This window comes from Pelodiscus sinensis, chromosome 1 (assembly GCF_049634645.1).
Source record: "Pelodiscus sinensis isolate JC-2024 chromosome 1, ASM4963464v1, whole genome shotgun sequence".
Classification (NCBI taxonomy): Eukaryota; Metazoa; Chordata; order Testudines; family Trionychidae; genus Pelodiscus; species Pelodiscus sinensis.
In genome coordinates this window covers 17,869,311-17,882,018 of record NC_134711.1, presented here as the reverse complement: position 1 = coordinate 17,882,018, position 12,708 = coordinate 17,869,311, and the positions used below count along the sequence as shown (strand labels likewise).

The 12,708-nt window shown below is 40.6% G+C and overlaps 1 protein-coding gene across 1 annotated transcript in view; it reads right to left on the bottom strand.

The window, feature by feature from the left end:
* Positions 1 to 12,708, bottom strand: part of SEMA3E (semaphorin 3E) — a 328,199-nt gene that overhangs the window by 33,387 nt on the left and 282,104 nt on the right. The window contains exons 7-11 of the mRNA XM_025181682.2: positions 8,381 to 8,500; positions 6,498 to 6,640; positions 4,614 to 4,728; positions 4,323 to 4,392; positions 3,190 to 3,334 (exon numbers count right to left, since the gene is read on the bottom strand). Of these exons, the coding sequence (XP_025037467.2) occupies positions 3,190 to 3,334; positions 4,323 to 4,392; positions 4,614 to 4,728; positions 6,498 to 6,640; positions 8,381 to 8,500 (593 nt within the window). The remainder of the gene's footprint in view (positions 1 to 3,189; positions 3,335 to 4,322; positions 4,393 to 4,613; positions 4,729 to 6,497; positions 6,641 to 8,380; positions 8,501 to 12,708) is intronic.

Genomic DNA, 12,708 nt, shown 5'->3' with positions numbered 1-12,708 from the left:
AAGGTCCTTTCATGGATTGAGAACTGGTTAAAAGACAGGAAACAAAGGGTAGGAATAAATGGTAAATTTTCAGAATGGAGAGGGGTAACTAGTGGTGTCCCCCAAGGGTCAGTCCTGGGACCAATCCTGTTCAACTTATTCATAAATGATCTGCAGAAAGGGGTAAGCAGTGAGGTGGTAAAGTTTGCGGATGATACCAAACTGTTTATGATAGTCAAGTAAGAAGCAGACTGTGAGGGACTCCAAAAAGATCTCACCAAACTGAGTGATTGGGCAACAAAATGGCAAATGAAATTTAATGTGGATAAGTGTAAACTAATGCACATTGGGAAAAATAACCCCAACTGTACTTACAGTATGATGGGGGCTAATTTGGCTATGACAAATCAGGAAAGAGATCTTGGAATTATTGTGGATAGTTCTCTGAAAACTTCCACACAGTGTGCAGCGGCGGTCAAAAAGGCAAATAGGATGCTAGGAATTATTAAGAAAGGGATAGACAATAAGACACAGAATATCTTACTGTCCCTGTATAAAACTATGGTACGCCCACATCTTGAATACTGTGTACAGATGTGGTGCCCTCACCTCAAAAAAGATATTTTGGCCTTGGAAAGGGTTCAGAAAAGGGCAACTAAAATGATTAGGGGTTTGGAACGGGTACCATATGAAGAGAGGTTAAAGCGACTGGGACTTTTCAGTTTAGAAAGAGGATACTGAGAGGGGATATGATAGAGGTATATAAAATCATGGGTGTTGTGGAGTGGGCGGATAAAGAAAAGTTATTTATTAGTTCCCATAATAGAAGAACTAGAGGACACTAAATGAAGTTAATGGGTAGCAGGTTTAAAACTAATAAAAGAAAGTTCTTCTTCACACAGTGTGTAGTCAGTCTGTGGAACTCCTTGCCAGAGGAGACTGTGAAGGCTAGGACTATAACAGAGTTTAAAGAGAAGCTAGATAATTTCATGGAGGTTAGGTCCATAAAAGGCTATTAGCCAGGGGATAGAAATGGTGTCCCTGGCCTCTGTTTGTCAGAGGCTGAAGGAGGATGGCAGGAGACAAATCGCTTGATCATTGTCTTCGGTCCACCTTCTCTGCGGCACCTGGTGCTGGCTACTGTTGGCAGACTGGCTACTGGGCCAGATGGACCTTTGTTCTGAGCCAGTATGGCTGTTCTTATGTTCTTAAGGTTACATAAGGACATACCAAAAAGGGCCCTGCAGGGATCTGACCTGCCTCTGGTTCTATTCAATATTTCTTAAAAGATTTGGACACTGGCAAAGATAGTACACTTAGTAAATGTGTGGATGGTACCAAGCCAGGACAGGTTGCAAGTGGTTTGAAAAACAAGACTAGATTTCAAAATTATCTTGACAAACTGGAGAAATGTTCTGAATTAAATAGGATGAAATTCAATAAGGGCAAATGCAGAGTACACATAGGAAAGAATAAGTTGTACAAATACAAAAACAGTTGTACAAATAAACAGTTGTACAAATAAGTTGTACAAATACAAAAACAGAAATGACTGCTGAGGAAGAAGAATTGTGGAAAGGGATCTGAGGATTATAGTGGACATATGAGTCAACAGAGTGAAATTGTCGTAAAAAAAGAAGACATCATACTGGGATGTATTAGCATGTGGGTTTTAAGCAAGATACAAGAACTAATTCTTCTGTTTCACTCAGGTCTCAGTTGGCGTACTGTGTCCAGTTCTGAGTACCATGCTTCAGGAGAGATGTGGACAAAAAAGGAGAAAGTAGAGGAGAGCAATAGAAATGATTAAAGGTCTAGAAAACATGGCCTGTAAGGAAGGATTGAAACAACTGGGTTTGTTTAATCTGAAGAAGTGCAGACTGAGAGGGAAAGGATAACACTTTTCAAGAGATGGGCTTAAATTGCAGCAAGAGAGAGTTAGGTTCCACATTACGAAAAAAAATCTTAATTGTTAGGGTAGCTAAGCACTGGAACAAATTATTTGGGACATACAAGAATCTCTATCATTGGATGTCTTCAAGAACAAATTAGAGAAATAACTCTCAAGGATTGTCTAGAAAATACTTAGATCTGCTTCAGTGCAGAGCACTAAATTAGATACCATAGCAAAGTCTTTTGCCATCCTATGTTTATATTATTTTTTAACTCTGACATTTCCCTGTTCCACTGCATGTCCTTGTTCTGGCAGGGATCATAAAAAAGGTAGTGAAATACCTTCAGAAAGCCCTGTTTTATGCTATTCCCAGACTACTAAAACCAACAAACATTGGAGATATTGCAAAAAAAAAAATCAATTACCAATTTAATTTATTTTTTGCCCTACAAATGCCCCAAAGCATGCAATCTTTGTAGACAGAGTGATAAGGTGGTAACTAGACTCTAATACAAAGTTCTTTGAGCCCCTAGGGATCTAACTCTCACTGAGGGTATGTCTACACTACAAAGTTAATTTGAACTAACGACTGTCGTTAGTTCAAATTAACTTTAATAGGCGCTACACAGGCAAACCGCTAGTTCAAACTTAATTCGAACTAGCGGAGTGCTTAATTCGAACTAGGTAAACCTCATTCTACGAGGACTAACACCTAGTTCGAATTAAGTAGTTCGAATAAAGGGCTGTGTAGCCACTTAATTCAAACTAGTTGGAGGCTAGCCCTTCCCAGCTTGCCCTGGTGGCCACTCTGGGCCAAGCCAGGGAAACTCTTCTGCCCCCTCCCGGCCCCAGAGCCCTTAAAGGGCCACGGTCTGGCTACAGTGCCTGTGCCAGGTGCAAGCCTGCCAGCACCCAGCCATCAGACCCTGTACCTGGCACGGCACGAGCCTGCCACCCGCTGCCACCCAGCCCTCCGCCTCTTCCCGGGACCAGGCTGGCAGCTCTGGGTTTTTAGGTCTAGATGCACTAATTCGAATTAGTTTAGTTCAAATTAACTAATTAGAATTAAGTTAGTTCGAATTAGTGCTGTAGTGTAGACATACCCCGATTTACTTTGAATAAAATATATAGCATTAATAGCTTATTCCTGGAGTCATTACATCTGTTTTCAGTAGTGTCATATTGATACCAAATATTCATCACAATTCTGGACATTATTATATTTGCCCATAATGACCTGTTTACTTTTTTTGCTTCCCAACTTGAATTAGACTGTCAGCATAACAACAACAACAAATGTTTTTTCTTGTACCTACCGAGCCAGGCCTGGGATACGGTACTTTTCCTTCATACAGAGACCAGTGGTATTCAGGTCCTTCTTTATGAGCATAAGGTCCATTGAAGGCTGCTCGGATGCTAGCAATATGGTATACACATATGGCATATCCTCTAAAAATATTGCTATAAAATAAAAACAAAGATGTTAAAGCAAAGTTTGTAGCTGCAGCTTAATGGTTGAATTGATCATGCTAACAGAACTTATTACATACATGTAGTACACTGTGAATGCATTTTTAATGAGTACTCATAATGTCTAGATTCAGTAAGGCATTTTAAAAATATGTCCAAGTTTAAACTTATGATTAGTCCTATTAAGTTTAATGGGACTGATTACCTTATCTCAGGCACTAACATGGCCTCAGTCATTACCAGAGTTTCTGAATGCTTTACAATTTTAATGTGTTTTATTTCCCAATCTTCCCCTTTAAGGTTGGGAAGAGCTATGATCTCTATTTGAGAGATACAGAGCTAAATCACGGAGGTCAGCAGCTTGCCCAGGGTCACACAAGAAATCCATAAAAGAGCAAGCAACTGAACTCAAGTCTCTCACCCCCTAAGTGCCACATCATCCTTCTGCTCATTGCTTTTTTCCTGCTCACTTCTGTGAGTTCTTGGTGTATCAGTACCCATGAGAATGAAACACCAATACCTAAAGTCAATCAGTCCATCTGTTGAGTTTAGGTTTTAAATGAAGTTATGTATTTCACTTTATAAACAATTTCACTTTATAAAGTTGCATTTTTGAGGGGGAAGAGAAAGGGCATGCACAGCATAATATTATGTTGATGAGTTGCACACATGTCTATCAATTGTATATTTAGCACACAACTGACATCTTCCTTAATACAGCCTCTCTCCAACTTACGAACTGGTTACGGACCAAGTAATTGGTCATAACTCGGTTTGTTCATAAGTCGGACCCCATAGGGTTACATGCGACTGTGCTGTTCATAAGCGCAGATCGTGTTTTTAACTCGGGGTCCGCCATTTACAACAGTTTCGGTCATAACTGCGAACGGTCATAAGTCGACCGTTTGCAACTCGGGGACCGGCTGTAATACACTGGTCAAATATACCTCTATTATTATCATCTTCCCTAGATGGTTACCTTGTAGTGTTAAAGAGTCCAAATATCACTGGATTTTTGTTATCCCGAGTTTGTAGCAAAAACACATCCTCTGTAAAATGAAAATACAATGTTATTTATAGCTCACTTACTTTTCCCAGTCCTATGGGAGAGAGAGTTGAATGCTTGTAAATGGCATAAAGTTACTTTTCAATACTTACTACTGAATTTCACACAACTTTTATAAACATGATATGAATAAATAAAAGTGAAATGGAAGATAGACTTCTCTATAAATCAATTGTATCCATATCTATATATATTAATATTAACCTAATTCATCAAAATGTGTATCAATTCCATTCATTCCTGGCACAGAGCAGATCAGTCTGGTTTTGAGGAAGGTGCTCCATTTATTCACCAACATTCGCTGTCCTCCCATATCATTCTATGTGAAGAGAAAAACAAATAATAAATGTAATTTAGAGGAATGTGTCTAGAAGAACAATACTCTGAGTTGCATTCTCATCATAATTTGAAATGTCTGAAGCATACAATTTCAAACCACATTTCTATTATTCCATTTGTGGCATTACTTTGTGTATATCTCTAATACAACTGTAGAAACAGATCCAATTTCTTATTAGAAGCTGTGAGTTTGTAAGAATTTTTAATTAAATGCTAAGGCTGCAGCTAGCTTTAGCTCCCCAGGTCTTGTAAATCCTTAATACTTATTTCTACATTTGTTAGCACCATAGGCCAAATATTTTGGCTACCTTTATATATTTATATGAACTGAGTGCAGTGCTGGATCAACAGATTTGGAAACAGAAACTCTAACTCTGTGTATGGAACAGGATTAGTGCACACAGTGCCCTGCAGACATATCCCACGACTGATATCAGGAGTGTCCCCAAAAATTTCTGCTGGAGACTGTGTAACATCCTGTATATCCTGCTAATACAGCAGTTTTGCATGTTGGTCTGTTTGTATGCTACTCTCTGTATATTGATGAGTCTTCCTTTAGTTAGGAAGAATGAATATGACTGCCTCCAAAGGCAGATTGAAAGCTGAGAAATCTGCAGTCTATTCCTAGCTCTGTTAGGGTGTTTCTTCATAGCACCCAAACTCAAAATAAGATACACAATTTGCTCTATGCAAATTAAATATCTTATTTCAATTGTGTTTTGAAATAACGTGCTATTTTTAAAAAAATACCTTGAAATAATGGGTGCGTTTAAAAGACATGGGGTAGCTGTTTCGGGATACCTACGGTTTCCCAAAATAGCTCTGCTGTCTAGATGTGCCCTTTCTTACTTGCTGGGTGACCCTGGGAAATCCTTTCACCTCTTTTCATCATTTTCCTCATCTGTGAAATGGGGCTTACGCTGCTTCCTAGCTCATAACATTATTGCGCGGATTAATTCATGTCTGAAAGCCTCTTAGCACATGTCAGACAGGATCTGTTGCAATCTGTATAATTTTCAATAGTCATGCAAAGAGGCTAGAAACTGGCTGCAAATGAGCTGCAATCCATGGAGCACTCCCTTGTGGGCACAGAGTATGGGAGCCCTGTGAATATTTTTCCTCCAACCCCTGATGCACACTGGAGTCATGAAGAGATGTGCTGAGAGAAGGAAGAGCATGTGGCTAAGCTCCCATAACCTCCAATGAATGTAGGGGCCATTAAGCAAGGAGTTACTTAGAATGCCCTGGCAGCTGGAGTAAGTGGCTTTGGGGTGGGAGCCAAAACCCCCACTTCCCCAGCCAGTTATTAATCCTCCATCCCTGGTTCCAGGCACAGTTCTGATGCAAGAGAGAGAATGTGTCTGGGGAACTGGTGCGTGAACAAGGAGTGCTAAGTATCAGTATTATTATTACCAAGCTGTGTCGCTTATTTGAAAAAGAACTAGAGATGGGCTTAAAAACCACAAAACTTGGATCCATGTCCACATTTTGAACCTCCTCACTCCAGAGTTTATCAGATTTTGGATGTGGAGGTTGAGTTTCTTGCACAAATATGGGTTAAGATTTTAAATTTCCCCAAATTGGAGGATGGTTAGATGTGGGATTTTTGCTCAGATCCATCTGACACCCTTCCTTCCTCTCCACCCCGCAAATTCTAACTGATGATACATTTGAAGGTGGAAGAATGAATGAACAAAGTGAGCACACTGTATGTTGTTCTACTAGAGGATCAGGACAAAAGAATCTCACCGCACACACTCGTCCAACTCTGGCATAAATGGCATGAGCGCCTGTCTCTGCCTCTAATGCTTTTTCAGTAAAGAAGAAATACACTTTGTTATCGTCCCGGTCTTCATTGTCGGGAATCATGTACGAGCCAACAAACTTTGGTTCTTTAAAAAGGAATAAAAAAAGAAAGGAGTTGGCTCTCACGTTTATTAAAACAACATAAATATTTTTTAAAAAACCCACAATTAACCATTCTAATGGACAACAGGAAAATATAATGAAGGAAGCAAAGATTTTCCAGGGAAAGAGCTACCATTTGGGGGGAGGAAATAAAGTAGAAACCTATTTTATTTGGGTGAGTATCTACAGAACATGTGGAAAACATTAGCTTCCAAAATATTTTTGTAGCTCCAATTCACATATCAAAACTGTTTTGTATACGTTCAAGGAAAAGATCTCTTTCCCCCATCATGTTCTCTGGGGGCTTTAACATTTTAGTTTAAATTAGGCTGAAACTTGGCATTGAGTTTATGTAGCAATCTCTGGCCATGTATAAAACACAGGAATACCAACATTGGCTTCAGATAAAGTGCTGTTTACTCAGTGAGATACAGGACCAGCTCTGTCCAGCTAACAGAGGTGTGCCTGTAGCTAGAAGGAACTGGGAGCACCTTTGTTAGGAAACGGTAACCACATGAAACTTTCCTTGCTAGGGCTTTCCGTATTAAGTTGAAATATGGGTTTGCCCATGCTGTGAACCTTTAAAACAAACCTGGGCAGAGTACTGAGTGAGTCCTTATCATCTCAAGTCATTCTGGGAAAGCATTTACAGCTTTCTTCAAAAGCAGAAATAGCATTTATTCCATTGGCATGACCTTTTAAGAAGCCTAGTACTTGACAAGATATCATTATAGGATGCTTTTTAATATAAATATTTCATGGACTCCTGCTCTGATATTGAAGCCATAATGACGTTTTAAGATGTCATTAGGGACTAAGTTGGGGATTTTACTCTGCTTCAATAAAATATAAATACATTAAATATACATTTTAAAATAGTTCCCCCTTTCAAAATCACAGTGTAAAAACAGAGGAAATTAGAAAATAAAACTGTAACCCCACCACCCTGAAATCTAACTTTAAACAGAGAACAGCTCTTAGAGATAAGATCAACTTTGCCTATATATCAAGTACATCTATCTACCTTTTTAATGATCTCTGTCACCATGTACATAGTACTTACCACTGTAGAACCCAACTCCCTGATTCAGCAAACTACTCAAGCATGAATTTAGACTCAATGGAGTCGAGATTGAAACACATGTTCAAAGTTAACTATGTATTTAAGTGCTTTGGTGGCCTTTTATCTAGGTTGAAATCCCAACTAAGTCAATGGCAGAGCTCCCATTGATTTCAGTGGGATTAGCATCTGAAAAAAATCAACACTTTTTTGAGATACCTCCAATCTACAATCTGAGCCAATGAGTTAAATTCACTTGCATTGATGCAAATAACTCTAAATTACAATTTCTTGCATCAGCCTGCTCTTTGTTCCCCAGGGCTGAGGCCCACTGACAAAGGTAAGCAACAGGGCTGTTATCTATCTTCTCTTGGGCTTAAGTGGAGGCTTCTCTGTTGATGCATTGAATTAGAACCTCTAGCCTCCCTAAGCATGCACTCTTCATAGGTAACGTCCCAATTGTGGAATCACGTTGTTCATTGTTTTGTTACAACCCTTCAAACCCTTGTGAGGACTTTTTGCTGACCAGAATCTTCTCTATCATTCCATGGCGGATCCAAGGTGGCTCATGACGTTGTTGTTCCCATTTTTAATGAACAACGCTCTCCAAAGATTTCCTAACTTTATGAAGAGGAAGGGGTCTGCATCCTTTCACTTCCTGTACCTTTCAGAAGACGCTCATCATCAGGTTCAGTTCGAATATGTGGCATACGACCCATAGTACGCAAGATGGCAGCATCTCTCCCCCAATAGTCGTTGTAGAGCCCAGAAAACAGTTCACCCCCTGCAGACCAGATATATTATTAAATAAGTTAGGACAATACTGTATTTAGTAGTTACTCTGGAAGTGATGGTGACAAAAAAAGTCCATGAAGATGCAACTTGTTAATATTTTCTATGACTTTAGCCAAGAGATTGAGTCAGCCATTGAATATGTGAGGTTGTGTATGAACTGAGCACATTAGGAAAGAAGCCAACCCATGGGAATGTTTAATGGATGCTGGTCTGTGGCACAAATTTTATCCCAAAGCCCATAATTGCTAGAAGTAGGAAAGTTGTAGTTAACACATTGGACAAGACTGTGGTGTTAGCAGCCTGCTGGAAGCCAGCCTAGCTTTTGGAAGGTAGTGAGGAATTTTGCTTTCTCCAACATAGTGCAGGATTCTCTTTTGTGAAAAACAAAACATTTTGTTGAAAACTGAAACAGCACTAGGATGAAAAAGACCCGATGGCTTTAATTTAAAGGAGAAAGTTTCCATGCTGTGTTTATGTTAATACTGTGTGTCCAATACATCCATTCGTAAGATCTGAAAAATCAAAGGTCCCACCAGATTCACCCTTCCTCACTACACAGAACTCTTAAGCTACAATAAATATGGAATAGGAACCATGTAAGGTAGTTGAGATAGGAACTATGTTTTTGTGTTTGTACAGCACCTAACACAATGGGATCCTGGTCTGAGACTGGACCTTAGAGGAAGTCTGGCAATACAAGTGATAAATAATAAGAGAGAATAGGTAATACTTTTTATAAGGTATGATTTACTTTCCAAAAACAATTTGTACTCCTCATAAGGTGCCAACACTTAATGGGGCTAGGGCCTCATTCGTGCCTTAATGAAGTGATTTCTGTGATAATTTTATCATGCTCAATAAAAAGAATAATCTTCTTGCAATCATGACACTGGACTGAGATTGGGAGATCTGGATTTAATTCCACAGCCTTCAGGTGTGATCTTTGGCATTCACTCTACATTGCCTCTGCCTCAGTTCCTCTGTTATGCAATGAAGATAGTAATGTTTCTCCCACCACTGAGTATCTTTTCCATTTAGAGCAGGGGTGGGGAACCTCTGGCATGCTGACTGCATGCGGTTTGTCAGAGTTAGCACCTGGTAGGCTGCCAGACAGTTTGTTTAGGTGAGCATCTGCAGGCAAGGAGCCCAGAAGTTCCCTTGGTTCATCATTCCTGGTAATGGGTGCTGCAGGAATGAGTAGACCATCCCCTTCTGTTTATATGAACAAGCCAGGCTTCATGAACTGGGCTTGTTTAGTTTGGAAAAAAGAAGATTAAGGGGGGACATGATAGCGGTTTTCAAATATCTAAAAGGGTGTCACAAGGAGGAAGGCGAAAATTTGTTCCTCTTGGTTTCTGAGGACAGGACAAGGAGTAATGGGCTTAAAGTGCAGCAGGGGAGGTTTAGATTGGACATTAGGAAAAAATTCCTAACTGTCAGGGTGGTCAAATATTGGAATAAATTGCCAAGGGAGGTGGTGGTATCTCCCTCTCTGGAGATATTTAAGAACAGGTTAGATAGACATCTGTCAGGGATGGTGTAGACGGAGCTTGATCCTGCCTTGAGGGCGGGGGGCTGGACTCGATGACCTCTCGAGGTCCCTTCCAGTCCTATTATTCTATGATTCTATGATAGCCCATATATTTCTATTTAAAAACTGTGTTAAAATGAAGCACATTGTCTTTTTCTAAAAAAACTCATATACAAACATACATTTAAATTCAGAATTTTACACAAAGGCAATATCCACCTCTTAATAAATAAATAATAGTCATAGTCAACATTAGAGATCTAAGTTGTTTCAGTACATTTTCTTACGCAAAGGAAAAACAATGAGGGATTCACAGATGCATCCGCACATCAGGCAGACTGGCCACAAGTTTTTAACACAGCCTGCTTTCTTTGCTCACGCTTCTTTTTGACTTTTTCAGTTCAGCTCTTTTTAATGGTTTTATCCTCAGACCAACATGTCTGACACAATCCTGATCTACCACAAGCAGCACCATCAGCATCTCTTGCATTTGTGTCAAGTTGGCTATCTTTTAGGTGGACTTTGAGAGTGTCATTTTATCATTTTCATTGGCCTGCTAGCATATGTGCTCACATTTTCAACTGTCCATAAAACATGGCTTTGGGGAGTCACATAGCATCTATATATATATGAAGTGACCAGTCAAGAGAAGTTATGGCTGTATGGTGCCTCTAGGGATTAGTCATGAAGCACTGCACTGGACTTTACTGTTTGATATCCTTTCCGATCATTTGCTATTACAGATGAGATGTAGATAGTGCATATGGAAATGCTCAAGTTGCATAAAATGCCTGTTGTAGGTTGTCTGACTAATTCACCACTTATGAATCTGAGATTACACTAGTTTTTGGTTAGATTCCATTTAAAGGTAGCTTGCTATGACCACTAGATGGCAGCCTGACATTAGACAATAAAACAGCTGGCACAAACTATAGAAATGGACGGAAGTAAATTATTTCCAGTTCCAAACTAATCTGTGTGGAGATTTCAGTAACACCATTTCTCGCTCCCTAATGAAAATAAACCTGACTGATCAATAACATTTGCTAATGCTTATGGACTTTAATGAAAGCACAAATTTTCCTTGCACATCTCCTTACAGATGGGGATTTTGTTTCTGTTAAGAGTTATATGAGAACTTAATGGTACCATAAGAAATAATGATTCTGAAAAAATTTCAGAAGTTTGGCAGCTGGGGCTGGTTCAGGGATCTTTGTTGATTCAGAACTAGGGAACTTTCCCCCTAAGCTTCTCCTCATGATATTGCCTTATAACATACACTGAGTCAGCACCATGTAACATATTAGCAAATGAAATTAAATACTACAACAACAACAACAACAACACACACACATACACCAGCATCTCAGAGGTGCTCAGACAAGAGAGCTTGCCAATGTCTGAATAAAATTCACAACATTCTTTGCAATATTGATTAATGAACACAAGGTATAAATCCATCATTCAAAAATTCTGTTCGACAAATTACAGACTGCTTTATAGCAATAAAACTCTGAAAATTTATAAGTCAAGACATGACACTATTCTCCTTTGCACAAGCTGATGAGCAAGACAGTCAAAATATGGGAAATGCCAGTAGCTGCAAGACTGGTGTAAATGACCATTTACTGTACTTATTTTTACTATTTAATTATTTGTATTGCAGTAAAAATGGACCAACCCCCCATTCTGCTTGGTGCTGTACACAGACAGAAATCATATACAGGCAGTCCCCGACTTACGCGGATCCGACTTATGTGTCCTCCGGGGCGAGAAAAGCTTCTCCCTGTCTTCCTGGTCTGCTGGGGGGGGGTCCAGCAAAGCCGCTGGACCCCCCCCCCCCCCAGCAGACCAGGGACACCCGAGCAAAGCCGCCGCCTGGAGCCGTTTGCCCTGGAGCAAAGCCACCCAGGCAGCAGGACTCCCGCTGCCTGGGCGGCTTTGCTCCTGTCCTCCTGGTCTGCTGGGGGGGGTCCAGAGCTTTGCTGAGCAACTCTGAGCAACTCTGAGTTTGCTGAGCAACTCTGCCTCCGGCTTCCTGTAGTCAGCCCCTGGTCAGTTTCAGTGGCAGCAGCTGAATCTGGAGCCAGTTCCGACTTACATACAAATTCAACTTAAGAACAAACCTATAGTCCCTATCTTGTACGTAACCCGGGGACTGCCTGTATAGTCACTGGCCTAAAAAAGTAACCATCTAATTCACTGGCCTAAAAAATTAACCATCTAAGTCAAGGGTGGAAAACCCTTTTGGGGTTGAGAACCGCTGACCAGCAGAAAAATCAGCTTGGTGCCAGAGGCTGTGGGAAGGCTCTGGAGGGGCTGGGGGTGAGGGAGGGGAGGGCAGCTGGAGTGCCAATGTGAGTTACCTAATGCTGAAGGAGGCCCTAAGCCTCAGGCGCCAGATCCAGGTGTAAGAGGACTGTTAGCCCCTTACTAAAACTCTGTTTTTGGTTCGCCAGCTCCCAGTGTCAAAAGGGGGTCCATGAGAAATCAGGGCCCTGAGACTGACAGACCCCAGAGACAATGGAAAGCAGCCAACACTCCAGCTCAGCCTGATTGACAGGTTGGACAGGCCAGTGAGGAAAGTGAGAGGCCAGGCCCCATCCTCCCTGTGAGCTGGCATTGTTCTGGGTCTCTCTGAGCAAGGAGAGAGCTGAGAGACTGCT